Here is an 18392-nt window from a genome sequence, read left to right on the forward strand (position 1 = left end):
TCCTTATCCTACTTTTTTCTGTCTCTCCCTGCTCAGCTAGGGCTGCTCTGCAAAGGGGGAAGAATTCCTTTGGTGCAAGCAGGGAACTCCTCCCGTGATGGGGGTGGGTGGGCTCCTGGCCCTGGGGCAAAGGGCTGCAACTGGATCCAACCGGTGGAGCCGTAGAAATGGAGAAGCCGGACTTTGGGGTTCAAATGTTCATTGGGGGAGGGGTAGAACATCACTTTGGCCTGCAGGCCTCAGGTTCAATCCCCCGCAGTGTCTCCAAGTTCAAAAGTACCAGGTAGGAGGTGATGGGAAAGGCTTTTCTCTGCCTGAGACCCTGGAGAACGGCTGCTGGGCTAAGTAGGCAAGACTTACCTTGATGGGCTGAGGCGGGCCTGATTCCCCAGAAGGCAGCTGCTTTGTGTGTGTTCATGGGATTCTGCTTGGCGCTTTGCAATGCATCCCAGCGTGTGCAGCTAGAGATGGCAAAGGCCTCTACTAGGCCCCACTCACTTTTCTTGAAAGATGGTGGGCACCAGGAAAGGTGTCAGCAGGCAGCACGGCGCCCACTGGCAGGGCGTCGGGGAACTCCTTCCATTATACTGCATCCCTTTAGAGAAATGTCCTAAAGGGAGTGCACAGAGAAGGCACCCGCACCAGCAGTTGCCAAGCTTACCCATTTGCAGGGTGGCGTCTTCAGAAGGCCTGTGGAGGAGAGCCAGTGTTGCGGGAACGCGAGTCCTTGAAGGGCTTCGTACGTGACATCCAGGAGCCTGAACTGAACCCAGGAACGGACCAGTAACCAACGTAGCAACTGCAGGCTGGGTGTAATATGCATCTCCCCACCCCACAGCTGGCATTCCCTATGAACTGGAGTTTCTGAGGTGACCTCAAGAGCAGGCCCATGTAGAGTGCATTACTGTAGTCTGATCGCAAAGTAGCAGCTACTCCAAACCTGGGCAAGAGGTGGTTGCTGACTACTGATGGGGGGAGGGGGGGGAAGGGTGTCCCCTTCAAAGCTGACCGCAGGGGGCACAGGAAGGGGCCTGGGAGAAGCTTATCTCCACATGCCAGTGGGTCCCTCTGAGATTCACTTCCTGGGACAGCAGCACTCATTGCATGCAAGAGCGCACGCCAGCAGGTGCATGGAAGTGAACTGGCAGGGGACAACTGGGAAAACACACAAACGCCATTGTGCTGACTCTGAATATAAACTAGCTTTGGGGGAAAGGCTTTTTTCTTTCACCAGAACAAGTCTCAGGTGAAGCCTGTTGAAAGTTCCACCTTCTCTGTACTTTACTTCCTTTGTACCCCACAATTCTCCTCAGCGGGAACCCAAAGCGGCTGACGTTATTCCCTTCTCCTCCGCTTTATCCGCCCAACAACCCTGTAAGGTAGGTCACGCTGAGAGCGTGTGACTGACCCAAGGTCGCCCAGCGAGCTTCCATGGCATGAGTGGGGAATCTGAACCTGGGTGTCCCAGATACTAGTCCAACACTCTTAACCACTACAGCACAGTGGCTCTATGTACACATTCATGTTCTTCACAGAACTGGCCTTTGTCACTTGCTGAGAAGCAAACTTTGTGTGTGTTCGTGGCAGAACCGATTTGCTGAGAAGCAAAAGAGACATGCTGAAGCCCCGGATTGTTCCTAGTTCTGTATGCTGGGTGGTCTGTCGCTGCTTTAGCCTAAGGGCCTTTCTGCAGCTAGAGGAACTGTTGTTTCCTCAGACTGTTATACGCTGTAAGATCAGCTAAGGATTTTTACTGGGAACTATGGGCAGTCATCAGAAGAACCCTGCTCGTGGAATCAGCCACCACCATCCCTGCAGATTAACACGCCAGGAGACTCAGAAAAGTCAGTCTTTAATGGCTATGAAGCCAATCTGTGTCCCAAAGTTTTCACCGTCACGTATGTGAGAGTAGAACTGCTCAGGGTGGCAGGCGGTACAGAGCGTGAAGTTTTGGCTTGGGTCCATCACGGAATCGTCTTGAATGTTCTGAGGCAGAATTCCTCCGGCTTCCAGAAGAGCTCTTTGAGGGGAGAGGAAGAGAAAATGATCTGTGATATTAGATGGTTATGACAGAAGCGGTATATCCCATCTGTGACTCCCTCCTTCCTTTAGGGAACTCGAAAGGACACACATTTTATTCAAACAACCCTGTGAGTTAGATTATGCCACCGATGTGATTGGTCCCGAGTCATCCAGGCGCAGTGAGGATCTAAAAACAGGTTGCCTCGGTACTCTAACCACTAGGCAGCATTGGCTTTCCAGGACAAGATTTCACTTTCATGCCTATCCTGCTCAGTGTTTTATAACTTGCATATCCTGCTCAGTGTTTTATAACTTGAAACCTTGGGAAAGCTTGTATTGTTTACTTGAAGTGTTGTTAGCCGCCCTGAGCCTGCTTCGGCGGGGGAGGGCGGGATATAAATAAAATTTTACATTACATTACATTCTCCTACATGAAAACTCTCTGAGGGTCTACAAAAAAAGCTGCCAGAAAGAAAAGTGGTGTCAGTACGCTGCCCTGTTGAGAAGAGGGACAATCCAGAACCCCAGCTGAGAGGGTGCTGAGGTCACTCCACACCCGAAGGAGCTCCAAGAAGGATTAAAGAGAGTTCAAGAACTACGCCAGAAGTGAGAAACAAAAGGAACACATCTGTCCCCAGAAGAGCTTGGTAATAAAAAAAGTCATCTCTGGGAGAACAGTTTAGCACCATCTGAAGAGTAAACGAAAGGAAGGGGACAGGAAGATTGGCCTGCCAAACCCCACAGAGCTTCCAGAATCCTGGAAGGGGGTGGGTGGGACTCCCACATTCCCTCTCCCTCACGGATACAATTGCTGGGGAGGCCCTCAGCCTGTAGGCTTCATAATCCTGCGAACGGTCAGGAGCCATTTTCACTCTCTTGCTCCACCAGATGGCTAATACCGTGTCCGGGGCGGGGGGGGGGTGACCCTCAAACGCCTCCGAGCCCACTAGCCCAGCTCACCAAGACCCTGCCCCTTTCTCTGTACGGCGTTCACTGGACTATAAGCCGTGATCACAGAAGGTAGGTGAGAAGCCCTGTTGGCATGAAGCAGCAGAACAAAATTTGAGTCCAGGGACACCTGGAAAGACTGACAAAGCTCCATTCTCAGTATCAGTTTTTTTGGTCTTAAAGGTGTCACAAGACTCAAGCTCCTGAAAATTGTGAGAAAACAGGCAACGTATCAATACAAAGCCAGGTCTTCTACCGCTGCTGCCTCCAGATACTCATGCTCTGGTGCGTCCATCCCTGGGTGGGGGGAGGAGCAGCACACAAGAATATGTCTCCACAGCCATAACCTTATACCTAAATGGTAAATCTGACTGGTTTTGTTCAGTCAGGCTAAGGGGCTAAGAGGAAACCGAGGACTAAAAGACATCTCTCGATGTCTTCCCCCACCAGAAGCTGCCAGAATTCCCCACCACCAGGCAGCACTGTCTCCCCTCAGCAGAGTCAACTAGGGAAGGACGCCTCTAAAACTGCCCTCCGCAGGTTTGGCACTGCCCACATTGGACAGCACTTGGACTAAGAAGCTGTGCTCTCATGAAAGTCCCACTTACCGTGTTGCTCTTCTGATGTCAACGGAGGGTCTGGAGGATTCCAAATGCCTTACACATTTTGGATCGATCCTATGAAATTGCTCTGCCGATTCTTGAGGTAGCGTAAAGCAACAAGGTCCAACCGATGGCCCTAATACGACGAGTATATCTTCCACGCGACAGCCGTATTCCGTCGCCATGGCGTTCACAGTAGCCATGGACACACCAAGCAACGTGCCTTGCCAACCTGAGAAGCGGGGGAGAAAAGGAATCTGGGGAGGTTTTAGGGTTCAAAAACCAAGCACAAGCTCACACACGGTGTCCTCTGTTTAAGGTAAATATATATCTCTAGTGGATTTCAGCAAAGAGATGTGAAGGCCTCAAAATTAAAACACAGTTTTTCTCCACCCCCTCCTCAGGTTTTTATTTAATGTTTTCAGTGTAAATAAATTAGGAATTTTCGAGGAGCACTAAAAAAATCTCCTGTGAAACATTTTCTTGTGAAATCGGAGTAATGGCTTTCAAGACAAGGTTTCACTCGCTCAAAATGGGTCCCATGAAAATGCCTTCATCACTACATAATGGCAAAGAATAACCTGCCAGGAACGCCCAGGGGGAGGGAAATGCCACCCCAAACCCTTCCAGGATCCTCTCCCCTCCTTATCTGACTTTTTTCTGTCTCTCCCTGCTCAGCTGCCTTTCCCTCCCAATCAAAACGGTTAAATTTGCAATTTTGCTTGCAGAAAACGAAGGCGCTTCTACCCCTAAATTTCATAAGTATGCCACACAGTGCAATTTCATATCCTAAATGATATTTGATATTGTTAAAGCGGTAAGCGATATTGTTATGCTCCGTAAGAAAGCATATATTGTATATATTTTGCTGTTTTGCCATTTTTTTAAAAACCGCCATCCCTTTCTTGTCCCTAGGCCTGGGCACAAACCTACAAAGGGCAGCTTGGTTCAGGGTGGCTCATGAACCAACCCAAAGAGGCTTCACCCACACCGAACCAGTCTGGCAAGTTCGGCTTCCCCTCTCTCCCAGCCCTGGGGAGAGGCAGAAAAAAGCAGAATAAGGCAGAAGGGAGGGGCCCGGGGGTGGGGTGGGGCTATTGTTTGTCATTATAGAAAGACGTAAGCACGTAAGAACAAGGCCATATTCGGCCCAAATTTTGGCTATTGAACCAGTTTGTGTCCATCCCTAGTCACAATGTCATAATTTCCAGACATTGTCCATCTCTAAGCATATAGAATTGGACATGAGATTACAGTTTACGGGCAGAGCAGATGGTGGGGGTGGGGATCACACGTCTGCCCAGTAAAGACTCCTGGGTGCGTGCTTTCAGCTGGGGAGCCTTGTTGATCCACAGGGGAACAGCTCAACTCAAGCCCAGGAGAGACCCACCAGATTTCCAGAGCAGGAGCCTTGGAGAGTTCAAGCTCCCTCCATCAGTTATCTGGCTGTTGAAAGCTTCTACCCTGAAAATCTCGTGGGTCTCCCAGGTGCTCCTGGGCTTGAATCTGGGTGGGTGAGTCTAAGAGGGGCTTCATGGGGAGCGGCCTGGCCCTGCTTCCTTTTGCCCCACTGGTGTCCGTGAGCATTGCCACAGGCTTGCTGTGAAAAGAAGCACAGGTGACTGCCTGGTCGGATGGGGGCCCCTACATGCACTGGGCTCCGCCTCCCCCCACCCACACACAGTCCAGCTAGATGGAGAGAAAGGTTTGCACAGAGTCTTCTGTCTTTGTTCTTGCAGGTCCTTTCGTAACTCCCCCCAGAGATGGCCCCTAGCATGCCTTTGGTTCCTCGATTAATCGGTTAAAACAGAGGACACGATCCAGCCCAAGCAGGGTGTTTTTTTTTTCAGCCCTGGAAACTCACTGGGTGAGTTTGAAGCAAGCGCCTGATGCCTGCTGCAGGGACTTCAACGGGGTTTGGAAGAGCTTCCATTAGCCCTATTGTTAAAGATAAAATTTAGCTGCTAGGAGGCCGTAAGACCATGGTCTTCAGACTGAAATGCAGCCAAGAAGGGGTCAGGCCGTCCAGCAGAGCTGCTACCAGCTGCGGGAAGGGATAAGGGCAAGTGTCCTGGTGCCAGAGTCCTCCTCTGCATAGATCCCGGGAGAAATCTCTGCCGAAGGAAAGGGTTTCCAACGGCGCTGCTTTGCCTTCCCCCTCCTGCTGACCCCCGAAGGGGTCCCCGGAGCGCCGATGCTGGAGACAGAGGACAGCATGAGGAGAGGGGTCGGCAGTGGGAGCAGAGGAATGGGGGAAATCGGTCAGCGGAAAACAGGACAGAGAATGCAACATTTGACAGGAAGGGGCCTCCAGCGCTATCGCTGGAGACACAAACCAAGGACAGGTGCAACAGTGACCCTTTGCATGACCAAGTCGTGTTACCTGAATGAGCAGCGCCGCAGGCTTTTCTGACAGGATCTGCGAAAAGCACCGGGATGCAGTCAGCTCCAGGAGCTGCGATGACCACCCCTGTCTGGTTCGTTACGATCCCATCATAGCTCTCCGGCTGCGCCTTTCCCATGACCCAAACGTCACTGGCGTGGTTGACCTGCAGAGACCAAGCTGAGGTTTAGTATATAATAATAATAATAAATAATAAAATTTTATTTATATCCCGCCCTCCCCGCCAAAGCGGGCTCAGGGCGGCTAACAACATTTTCATAAAATTATACAAAGTTTAAAAACACATTTAACTTTAAAACGTTCCAGTTAACCAATACAATACAAATTTCCAGGCGCTAATCCCATTTCTAAATGATGTTAGCGAAGTCACCCAACAGCAGTCTCTCAGTCAACAAAGGCCATCCTGAAAAGGGTGGTCTTGCAGGCCCTGCGGAACTGGTCAAGGCACCGCGGGGCTCGCACTTCTTCCGGGAGCTGCTTCCATAGGTGTGGAGCTGCGATGGAGAAGGCCCGTGTACGAGTGTTTTGAAGTTTGGCCTCCTTTGGTCCAGGGATAGTCAGCTTGTTCTTCCCTGCTGACCTCAGTGCTCTCTGGGGTTCGTATGGGGAGAGACGGTCCCTTAGGTAGGCAGGTCCTCGGCCATATAGGGCTTTAAAGGTAATAACCAGCACTTTGTAACGAACCCGGTAAGTAACTGGCAACCAGTGCAGTTCGCGTAGCCCCGGCTGTATGTGCTCCCATTTCGGGAGCCCCAATATCAGCCTAGCCGCCGCATTCTGCACCAGCTGCAACCTCCGGGTTCGGCACAGAGGCAGCCCCATGTAGCACTCTGCCTCACGCAGCACAGAGAGGGTGCCTAGGCCCCTCCCTTTCGATCTTTACAGGACGGGCAACGATAGTTTTATTTAGGACCACCTCTGGCTAAGTTTACTAGCAGCCCTAAACACTAGGGTTTATGTTTCTTTTGATGTATTTATTTGATGTATTCTATGTCTGTTGTAAGCCGACTCGAGCTCTATAAGGAAGAAAGGCAGCTAATAAATGTTTTCAATACTTTAAAAAGCAGAGCTTCCCAGAGCAGCAGGCAATAAAGTCCCACCTAGGGGACCCTTCCAGGGTGTTAAACATATGACGCTGCCTTCTACTGAATCAGACCCTCCTGGGTCCATCAAAGTCAGTATTGTCTACTCAGACTGGCAGCAGCTCTCCAGGGTCTCACACAGAGGTTTTTCCATGCCTATTTGACTGGAGCCTTTTTGGTTGGAGATGCCGGGGATTGAATCTGGGACCTTCTGCTTACCAAGCAGATGCTCTACCACTGAGCCACTGTCTCTCCCCATATGAAGCTGCCTCCTACTGAATCAGACCCTCCTGGGTCCATCAAAGTCAGTCTCGTCTACTCAGACTGGCAGCGGCTCTCCAGGGTCTTAAACTGAAGTTTTTCACACCTATTTGCCTGGACCCTTTTTAGTTGGAGATGCCGGGGATTGAATCTGGGACCTTCTGCTTACCAAGCAGATGCTCTACCACTGAGCCACAGCCCCATTCATGGCTCTCCAGGGTCTCAAGCTAAGGTTTTCCACACCTATTTGCCTGGACCCTTTTGAGTTGGAGATGCCGGGGATTGAACCTGGGACCTTCTGCTTACCAAGCAGATGCTCTACCACTGAGCCACAGCCCCATTCATGGCTCTCCAGGGTCTCAAGCTAAGGTTTTCCACACCTATTTGCCTGGACCCTTTTGAGTTGGAGATGCCGGGGATTGAACCTGGGACCTTCTGCTTACCAAGCAGATGCTCTACCACGGAGCCACAGCCCCATTCATGGCTCTCCAGGGTTTCAAGCTAAGGTTTTTCACACCTATTTGCCTGGACCCTTTTAGTTGGAGATGCCAGGGATTGAACCTGGGACCTTCTGCTTACCAAGCAGATGCTCTACCACGGAGCCACAGCCCCATTCATGGCTCTCCAGGGTCTCAAGCGAAAGTTTTTCACACCTATTTGCCTGGACCCTTTTAGTTGGAGATGCCAGGTATTGAACCCGGGACCTTCTGCTTACCAAGCAGATGCTCTACCACTGAGCCACCGTCCCTCCTCAAGAAGAAATGCTCAATGGCAGTCAGGACCCAGTCAACTGCCATGGGGTGGGATGCTGAGAGGAGCTCCACAAAGGCAAGCCTGCAATAGCTCTAGCATGCCACGCTCTGAACTGGCAACAAGGAAGGAGGAAAGATGCCCTGGGGAAGGGCACAAGGGATAGGCAGAGCATGCTGGGGCATGACTCCATTTGCTCCCCTGCGGAGTGGCCCTGCCCTCAGGTTTCTCCTCACAATCTCTGTTGCCTCCTTTACTGCTTCTTGCCAGAAGACCTGAAGATTTGTGGCTCCTTCAGTAATGCCAACACATCTCTTCCCCATGAAGTATCTGCACTGTTTGTTGGTGCCAAATGTTGTGGGATTAACCCGCTGCCGCTCTCAGCAATTCTTGTCCACAACGATGCAATAGCACAGTACGCAGAACAAAGAACCAGCTCCCTGCCTGCTCTTTGCAAACGGTGCCCCGTGCCTCAAAAACTTCCATATTGCTTTACTAAGAGAATGTTTTCAGCACTGAATTCTGTAGGTCCCTCAGACTTAGCTGCCCTCCTCTTGATTAACTGTATTCCCTCTTTAAACTGGGCAGATTTGGGCAGGCGTGTGCATGCGTGTGGATCATTTTTCTTTAGGCCGGAACCTACGGAACGCCCTGGTGGCAAGCTCTTCCTTGGCAGCCGCAGTAGACTATCCTCTTGCCTCACACAGGTGGATGCCAGGGTTGCGACAGAACGGAATACAACAGAGCATACTTTTGTTCCTAACTATTTCCTCCAGGCCCCATCAAGGATAACTGGCTTTCTTGAACTGAGCGACAGCATTGTTTTGAGTCTTTCATTGGAAACCAAACGGCAACAGAACGTGGCCATACTTCCATATCACTCGTCCCCTGGCGCGATGGATGACTGAAGGAGACCCAAACGAAAAGGGGCATGCCGAGCTTCAGGTTTAAGCAAAGGACCAATTATGTGGCCCAAAGAGGCAACAGAACAGAATATAGAACAGAACTACAGGAAAGCAAATCTGGGGGAAATCAGAGATCACGGCTCCAAAGAGCCTGCTGGAACAGACCCGTGAAGGTCCCTCTAGTCCAGCCTCCTCTTCCACACACTGGCCAGCCAGTTGCCCTGCAGGGCCAAACAGACAGGGCACAGAGGCATGTTGCCTCCCAGAACTGGGTTGCAGAAGTTTTCTTTCTCTGAGTCTGGAGGTATCCTTTAGTTCCCATGGCTAGTGGCCACTAAAGATGTGCAAAGGCCCATGAAACAATATTTTAAAACCCCACACCTCCAAAAATCCATTTTTCCTGAGGAGCTTTTGTCAGTCTTTCTGGTAGAAAAACTGGAAAATTTGGAAGAGCATTAAAAACTCCTATACAAGATATTCCTCCTTTCAGAATGAGTAAAATGCTTAAGACAAAGTTTTTCACACTCAAAATATGTAGTATGGAAAAGTCTGGGGATTTTTTCAATTTTTTTCTACTGGACAAAATGGGACATTTGGAGGGAGAACTGAAAAAAAACTTCCTCTGAACATATGAAGCTGCCTTATACTGAATCAGACCCTTGGTCCATCAAAGTCAGTATTGTCTTCTCAGACTGGCAGCGGCTCTCCAGGGTCTCAAGCTGAGGTTTTCACACCTATTTGCCTGGACCTTTTTTTGGAGATGCCGGGGATTGAACCTAGGACCTTCTGCTTCCCAAGCAGATGCTCTACCACTGAGCCACCGTCCCTCCCCTATTTTCTATTTTCTCTTCTTGAGCATGTGTGTGTGTGGGGGGGGGAGTTGTCTTTTAAAGTTTAACAGAAACTTATATCCCAAAAATCCAGTTGGTCTCTAGGGCACTACTGCACTCGGATTATTTACCTACCCTTTTGTAATTACTCAATGCAGTACACAGCATCAATTTAAAACCACATCAAATAAAAACAAGCCGCAGAAGGGATGCCTGTTGCCTTCGGGAACAAGAGCACCGGCAGAGGCTCTCCAAGTCAGCAGGAAGAACACCCACAGCCCCTGGGGTCTGCTGTCTCACGAAGGCAGGACAAGCTCTAAAGTCCTCAACTCCTGCCCTCAGTTGGGCTCTCAACCAAGGCCAGGGCCAGGCCAGCCATTCCAGATCCCAAAAGGGTGCCCAAGTCTTTTAAAAAGCGCGCAGATCATACTCTTTGTTTTACCTTAATGCTATGATAGGTCTGTGGGTCGAATCCAGCAGCGACAGCAAGTCTTCGAAGGTTCTCCTGCACCACAACTGGAGGGTCGCGCCTCTTGGAACTACTGAAGAGGTTGAAGGCGCTCAGAGTTGGGATATAGGAGATGCCGCCTGCTCTTGTAGTGAACCCATGCAGGAAGAGATCATCTGGGAGGGGGGGAAAAAGCAGTCACGTACTGGCCTGATGTTATACTGGAACTCTGTGAGAACCAAGCTGGAATACGGCATCAACATACAAAGTTTTATCAAATTGTTTCTGTTATATGAATCTAGAAGAAGAAGAAGAAGAAGAAGAAGAAGAAGAAGAAGAAGAAGAAGAAGAAGAAGAAGAAGAAGAAGAAGAAGAAGAAGAAGAAGAAGAAGAAGAAGAAGAAGAAGAAGAAGAAGAAGAAGAAGAAGAAGAAGAAGAAGAAGAAGAAGAAGAAGAAGAAGAAGAAGAAGAAGAAGAAGAAGAAGATGATGATGATGATGATGATGATATTGGATTTATATCCCGCCCTCCACTCCGAAGAGTCTCAGAGCGGCTCACAATCTCCTTTATCTTCCTCCCCCACAACAGACACCCTGTGAGGTGGGTGGGGCTGGAGAGGGCTCTCACAGCAGCTGCCCTTTCAAGGACAACCTTTGCCAGAGCTATGGCTGACCCAAGGCCATTCCAGCAGGTGCAAGTGGAGGAGTGGGGAATCAAACCCAGTTCTCCCAGATAAGAGTCCGCACACTTAACCACTACACCAAACCGGCTGGTGTAGATAAATACAAATCTGTGACTACATTCTTTAAGAAGAATACAGTCCTTCTTTAAATATAAATCAATGTCCATATAGCAGAACTGTTCATTAATATCCAAACTACACACATGGAGTCATGTGATATAATAATCCACAAGGTTCTGAAAAGAACTATTCTGATAAGCAAAAAACTGGGAATCTGCTACTGTTGCCCACCGCAACTCTGGAACTTCTGATGTTACTACCACCAGCATACGATTTTTTTACAAAAATCAACTCTTGAAGAACTCCAGTTTTTAAGCTTAAAACCTCCCCCAGCCCTCACCACTGTCTGGCTTTGTTTGTGTGGATAAGTTACAGAATTTGCTAGTGACATGGAATGTGGTGGGCAGATCGAAGGAAAGCATGCCTGCCTTGAATGCACATTCGCTGTTCTTATCATTTAAAGTGTTTAAGAACTAAGCTGATGTCATTTAGCAACTGTTTGAAAGGAAATTCAAGCAGCAAGAGATTCCCTCCCACATCCAAGACAGAAGTGCAAGACAGAAGAAAGCGTAGGCCCTACAATTACTGTGAAGATAAATACTCAAATGATCAAAGTGCCTACCATCGTTTAATCATATTATAGCAAGCAATAGTCTGGTTTATAACTAAATATGCAATAAGCAACGTGTGTGAATAAGCCTATCAGCAAATATGTACATGATACATCTGATGAAGCAAAGAGGGCCAATCTCAACTTTTAGCCTCTATTAAAAAGCAATTTAACTTTTTCTGTAACTGTGTCAACTAACTAAAATAAAGAACGAAGTTGGAGTCCAGTGGCACCTTTAAGACCAACAAAGTTCAATTCTGGGTAGAAGCTTTCATGTGTACCCAGAACTAAGCTTTGCTGATCTTAAAAATGCCACTGGACTCAAACTTAGCTCTGTTGTTTCAGACTAACATGACTAACAGGCTTCCTCGGAAGGTGGTGGGCTCTCCTTCCTTGGAGGTTTTTCAACAGAGGATAGGTAGCCATCTGACAGCAAGGGAGGTGGTGGGCTCTCCTTCCTTGGAGGTTTTTCAACAGAGGCTAGAGGGCCATCTGACAGCAATGAAGATCCTGTGACTTTAGGGGGAGGTGTTTGTGAGTTTAGAGCGGTTCCTCAGTGGAACAGGCTTCCTCCTCGGGAGGAGGTGGGCTCTCCTTCCTTGGAGGTTTTTAAACAGAGGCTAGGTGGCCATCTGACAGCAATGAAGATCCTGTGAATTTAGGGGGAGATATTTATGGGTTTCCTGCATTGTGCAGGGGGTTGGACTAGATGACCCTGGAGGTTTCTTCCAACTCTATGATTCTATGACTATCCACCTGAATCTGTCCAAGATAAAGGCGACTTGAAGCAAACACAGTTCATAGATAGTTTAAAAGTGCCTAGTTTGCAAACTCTGCAAGAAAAGCTTAGTGATTTCACCTAGGGATGGGCATGAACCAGGAAAATGGTGGTATGTGTTGGCTGGTTTGATTTCCTGACCCAATGCATGGTTCGTGAAGTGGCAGAACAGCCCCCTTGTGAGTTAGAGATGCCAAACTCACAGGAAGCCTCCAGCAGGCTCTCCTCCATCAGCCCTCCAAATTTGGCAAAGATTGGATTTGGGCTGTCTGAGTTATAGCCCCCCCTCCAAAGCAGGTGCCCCTAGGAAAGCTCAACTCTAACTTCAGGGTCGGTCCCTGAAACCCCAGCAAGAAACACCTTCCCAGACAGGAGATGTGTTTAAAAAACTGACCCACTTGGGAGGGGTGGGGGGGAAGAGTCTCTCAAAGAATCCTCTAAATCAGCCATGCAGCAAGCAACGACTGACCTAACTTCTCTCTTCATGCCGCAAAGTCAGGGTGTGGTATTACACTGGTATCTAATCTGCTCCCACAGAACAGAACGGGGGACCTGTGGTTGGCTCCCAGAGCTGCCAATCAAGCTATGGACAACTGCTTTGGGAGTTTGTACGGCTCTCCACAAGTCCACCCCCAGCGTTGTCTAGGAATTGACTGATTCGGTGCTAAGCTGTCTGGAGAATGAACTGCAAACGAACCAAACAAACCACCATGGAAAAAATTTGGTTCATTTTTTTGTTTGGGAACGATGCAACCAAACAAACCAGTTCAAAATGAACCATGAAGCTTGTTCAAACCATTGTTTGTTTCTCAGTTCATATCCATCCCTAATCTCATCACTCTCACTCCACCAGTTCTTTGCTTCAGCTTGCTATTCTGAATCCAGTTTCCCCTTTCATCGTCAGCACTGGTCCATCTCCAGCCACATTCAGACAGGGCAGCAAACTTCTGTGTGACTGTGATGGTGGTTGTATCCACACAATCTCCTCCTCCCTTTCAAGGTTCTTGGTTTAGGAAGCCTTGAATCAAACTCCTCTTTGCGGTGACACCCAAATGCAGGAGCCTGGAAAAAACCAGTCACCCCCTTTTCTGTAGGGGGTGGGTGGAATCCTGATTTGTGGGGAGACTGTTTCCTCCCGTTTCCCTGGGCCCTTGCATTCTGACAATGGGGCAAGCTGGTGCTGAACCTGCAGAAAGCTTTCACTCACGCTTTGCTTGCAAGTCAGGAGTCATCCATGCCTATTGCGAACAAAGAGATTTGTTGCAGTATTTGAATGCGGACAAAACACGGGAACATCGGCCACTTGAAGTAGAGGCTGGAGCACCAACAATGTTAAATCTATTTCTGCGTTACCTGGAATCCGCTCAGATCTGAGAATTCTGAGTTCCCCCTTCAGAGCGGGAAGAGTTTCCAAGTACATTTTGATCTCCCTTTGGATCCTTCCCACATCTTGGCCTGTAAGAGGTGGCAGAAATTCCTTCGGAGGTCCTGGGGACTGCCTGAGGCTGCCTGCTTCCAAAGGCAATGGTAAGTCATTAAACTCAAACTTATAAACACTCGTAAAGAGCTGGTCAACAAATGCTCTCATGAAGGCTTTCCGATGTGGCGGCGAGAGCACCTGAACCCGGTTTATGTCTTTTTCGTCAAGCTTTTGTTTAACGGCGTACAAGGCAGCAACAGTGCTCCGTGCGCACACGACCTCAAAGCCTTGCTCCGGGCAGTGGAAGCCCTGCACTGCTGCGTGCGACACGTCTTCTCCGCTCCTTTCACTGGGGAGGCTCTGGCAGCACATAATGCAAACCCACGGATCCTGGCTGCCGTTGTCCTTCCAAAGCATTTCTAGCATCCTGATCACGGATTCTGGGGTCCAGCCTTCCCAAGGGGCTTCTCTTTCACTCTTCAGATCTATCAAGACCGCGTTTGCCATTTTCTAAGAGATCCGAAGATGCCCAAGTAGCCTTTATACGGGGGGGGGGGGGGGAGAGGAAAGAATAAGAACACATCATCTAGAAGAAGAAGAATTGCAGATTTATATCCCGCCCTTCTCCCTGAATCAGAGACTCAGAGCGGCTTACAATCTCCTATGTCTTCTCCCCTCACAACAGACACCCTGTGAGGTGGGTGGGGCTGGAGAGGGCTCTCACAGCAGCTGCCCTTTCAAGGACAACCTCTGCCAGAGCTATGGCTGACCCAAGGCCATTCCAGCAGGTGCAAGTGGAGGAGTGGGGAATCAAACCCGGTTCTCCCAGATAAGAGTCTGTTCACTAAACCACTGCACCAAACTGGCTCTTTCAAAGGCAACTCCTGTGAGAGCTATGGCTGACCCAAGGCCATCCCAGCAGCTGCAAGTGGAGGGGTGGGGAATCAAACCCGGTTCTCCCAGATAAGAGTCCGCACACTTAACCACTACACCAAACTGGCTCTAAATATTGTACGTTTTCCCGGTTTTTGTCAGGGAGGTTAAAACATATAATCCAGTTACAACAGAGTTGCCCTGCTTCTACAAGACAGAAGAATCGATAAGTACAAGTACCAATCGGATTAATTTTATTAAATGATGCTAAAAGGGTTATTTTTTTTTTAAAAGCTGCATTTGGTTTCCCAGCAGGAGAAATCTGCATCTTTACATGGGAGTTTACCTGAAACAGCTGAGACCTGCTCGCTCGTTTTGATCAGGCTTTATTTTTGGCTGAAGTGCTGGAAGGGAGGAGCTCAAACAACTCCTTTTCAGCATCGTTTTCTGAAATAGATCTGCTCGACCCACAACCGTTGGGATTTTGCTCAGTGCTAAAATTAGGGTTCACGTGTCATGCGGTTTCACGAATATATTTCAATTCATAAGTGAGCCAAAAATGCAGTTCGACATTAGCACAAAATTGTTCGATGTTGAAATGTATGGACTAGTTCCTGCGGCTGGCTCCCTTCTGCCCTTGCGTCCTCTAACACAGAAAGACTAACAAAGAAGGGGGGAAAACCCAGAGGAAGCTCTTTCGCCATCAAGGGGTATGTGTGCGTAGACTCACTAATATTCATTCCCCATAAGAGGAAGTCTTTCTCATGTGACGGATTTTTTCGTGTTGTTTCGAAGCAGCAGACCAAAGTCTGAGTCCAGGGACACCCCGTTTCCTTTTGTGGGCATGCACACTTCCTCAGAGACATTCCTTCTGGTGAGGGAGGAAGCCGCAGCAGAGAAGAAGTGCCACAGAAGCCAACTCACTGCTTACATTGTTTTTCAAACACCTGCAAGAATCCCGTTTTCCTTTCGAATGCCACAGGGATGGCTTCGAGGGTGTCCCAGGTTTCTCTTTTGTACACCTAATCGCTGGGGAGCAATGTTCCTTCTAAGGTGTCTGAAGTCTTATGAGTAGACATTCTACTTTGCGAGCTACTAGCATTCAAGTTGTGAGCTCCTGCATAAATTATTGTGCTCTGGGACCGTTTTTCCTGAGCTCAGACAAAAATGTGTGAGCCGGAGGTGAAAAAAAACGGTGAGCTAGCTCACACCAGCTTAGAGGGAACGCTGCTGGGGACTATCGTTTCCAAATGCTTCTTCCTGGTGCGCAAAGGTGCTGTGGCAATCGCAGAGGAGTCCCTCCTGCAGCGACCGCTGCTACCCGGCAAAAGTTCTTGGGTTGCTGCTCCTAGGAAAACCCCTGCTGGCCCCGGCTTGCGAAAGCCATGGGCAGAATTCGCACCCCCACCCCCGTGGGTTCAAAACAGGGCCGTAGCCAGGATCTTAAAGGTTGGGGGGCTTTTTAAAAAGTCAGGGGGCACCCTTTCCCACCCACTGTGGGCTTTGCCGCTTCTCAGAAGCTTTCTAGGGTAGGGGCAAAAGCTGGGGGTTCTGAAATTGGCCAAGTCGAGGCAGAAAACCCTAAAATCTTGGGCTCAAGAAGGGAGTGCATCTTGCATGCAAGCAGGGGGTTTTCCTTCCACCTCCCTCTCCCCCACCCCAGCACTTTGCAGCCAGCAGCTCCATCTGTCCCCCCTCCCGCCCATTCCACGTGGCTTCCTCAACCTTCCTCCTCTTCACCTTCTGCTTTTGCTGCTGCAGTGCACCAGGGGTGGCCAAGGGTAGCTCTCCAGATGTTTTTGGCCTACAACTCCCATCAGCCCCAGCCACTGGCCATGCTGGCTGGGGCTGATGGGAGTTGTAGGCAAAAAACTTCTGGAGAGCTACCCTTGGCCACTCCTGCAGCACACTGCCCTGCTCAGCTCTTCCAGGACTGGCTGCCGCTGATGGCGCTTTGCTGGCTCAGCCATAGGAAGAAATAAAACTAAAAAGCAGGCTGCACCCATGGGGCAGTGCCCACACAGGCCCCGCTGTGGCTGCAGGCCTGGCTCAAAAGCCTGAGTGGCGCCGGATCTGCGGAGCCCCAGAGGCAAAGTGGGGCTCGCTAGCTGCGCCCGGGCAGCCCCAGCCCCGGGAGGGACGCAAGCACGCACGGGCCCCCCTCCAAGCCCCCGAGCAGGAGGAGGCCTCCGCGCCCCACTGCAGCCCCCCTCCGCCTGCGGGAGCGAGCAAAAGCCGCCCCTTCCTTACCTGCTCCGGAGCCCGCCTGGCAGGAAGAGCAGCCCCGACGCCCTCCCCGGCCCGCCGGCCGGCCCGCCCACGGCGAGGAGGAGGAGCTGGCGGGGCGGGGCGGGAGACGGCCTCCTTTGGGATGCTCGGGGCAGAGGAGGAGGGAGGGAGGGAGTCCCCAATTGCCTGCCTGGAGAAGGCTGAGCCGCGGCCGCCACCTTGTGAGGCTCCCCCAGGCTTGCCAAGTCCACGTCAAGAAAGATCTGCGGACTTTGGGGGTGGAGCCAGGAAACACTGGGGGTGGGGCCAGGAGACTTTGGGGTGGGACCAGGAGACACTGGGAGTGGGGCCAGGAGACTTTGGGGGTGAAGCCAGGAAACACTGGGGGTGGAGCCAGGAAACACTGGGGGTGGGGCCAGGAGACTTTGGGGTGGGACCAGGAGACACTGGGAGTGGGGCCAGGAGACTTTGGGGGTGAAGCCAGGAAACACTGGGGGTGGAGCCACGAAACACTGGGGGTGGGGCCAGGAGACACAGGGTAGGGCCAGGAGACTTTAGGGGTGTGGCCAGGAGATACAGGGTGGGGCCAGGAGACACTGGGAGTGGAGCCAGGAGACTTTGGGTGTGGGGCCAGGAAACACTGGGGGTGGGGCCAGGAGACACAGGGTGTGGCCAGGAGACTTTAGGGATGTGGCCAGGAGACATAGGGTGGGGCCAGGAGACTTTGGGGGTGGGGCCAGGAGACACTGGGAGTGGGGCCATGAGACTTTAGTAGTGGGGCCAGGAGACTTTGGGGTGGAGCCAGGAAACACTGGGGGTGGGGTTAGGACACTTTGGGGCCAGGAGATTTTGGGGTGGGACCAGGAGACTTTGGGGGTGGAGCCAGGCGCAAGGGTGGGACAAGCGCGGTTCAACTCCGAAGGGAGTTCTGGCCCATCACGTTTAGACGGACTGCTCCTTTCCAAGGCTTTCCCTCCATTGCAACTAATGAAGGACAGAGGCCCCTTCGTTGGGGGCTCATAGAATTGGACTCCCTGGTCCAATCCTCTTGAAACTTGGAGGGTGTTTTGAGGGGAGGCTCCAGATACTATGCCGAAAATCTGGTGCTTCTACCTCAAAACAACAGCCCCCCTGGAGCCTCAGATGAATTCACCATGGCACCTTATGGGAATCGGTCTCCATTCAGGGGTGGCTAACGGTAGCTCTCCAGATGTTTTTTGCCCACAACTCCCATCAGCCCCAGCCAGCATGGCCAATGGCTGGGGCTGATGGGAGTTGTAGGCAAAAAACATCTGGAGAGCTACCGTTGGCCACCCCTGGACTCAGCAGACATTTCCCTGTCCCTCCCCCACGCTTTCTGTTGACCCTGAAGGGGGGGCCCTCCAAACTGGGGGATTCCCTGCCCCCACCAGGGGATTGGCAACCCTGGGCTGCCCCCATGCAGTGCAGCAGGGCCTCCTAGGGAGCCACAGCAGCCGGGGGGGGGCA

At 50.8% G+C, this 18392-nt stretch overlaps 1 protein-coding gene across 2 annotated transcripts; it reads right to left on the bottom strand.

The window, feature by feature from the left end:
- Positions 1-1836: 1836 nt before the first annotated feature.
- Positions 1837-17021, bottom strand: LACC1 (laccase domain containing 1). Of its 2 annotated transcripts, XM_060233566.1 has the most exons (6): positions 16926-17021; positions 13736-14340; positions 10247-10428; positions 5956-6121; positions 3579-3804; positions 1837-2020 (listed from the first exon to the last, which is right to left on the bottom strand). In XM_060233566.1, exons 2-6 carry the CDS (start codon positions 14307-14309, stop codon positions 1846-1848), a joined length of 1323 nt encoding a protein of 440 aa, XP_060089549.1. In that variant the 5' UTR covers positions 14310-14340; positions 16926-17021; the 3' UTR covers positions 1837-1845. The 2 variants fall into 2 exon arrangements, with proteins under 2 accessions (XP_060089549.1, XP_060089550.1); XM_060233567.1 differs by lacking the exon at positions 13736-14340 and having other exon boundaries at positions 16926-17000.
- Between the last annotated feature and the right edge of the window lie 1371 nt (positions 17022-18392).

The sequence above is a fragment of the Heteronotia binoei genome, chromosome 3 (genome assembly GCF_032191835.1).
Source record: "Heteronotia binoei isolate CCM8104 ecotype False Entrance Well chromosome 3, APGP_CSIRO_Hbin_v1, whole genome shotgun sequence".
NCBI lineage: Eukaryota > Metazoa > Chordata > Lepidosauria > Squamata > Gekkonidae > Heteronotia > Heteronotia binoei.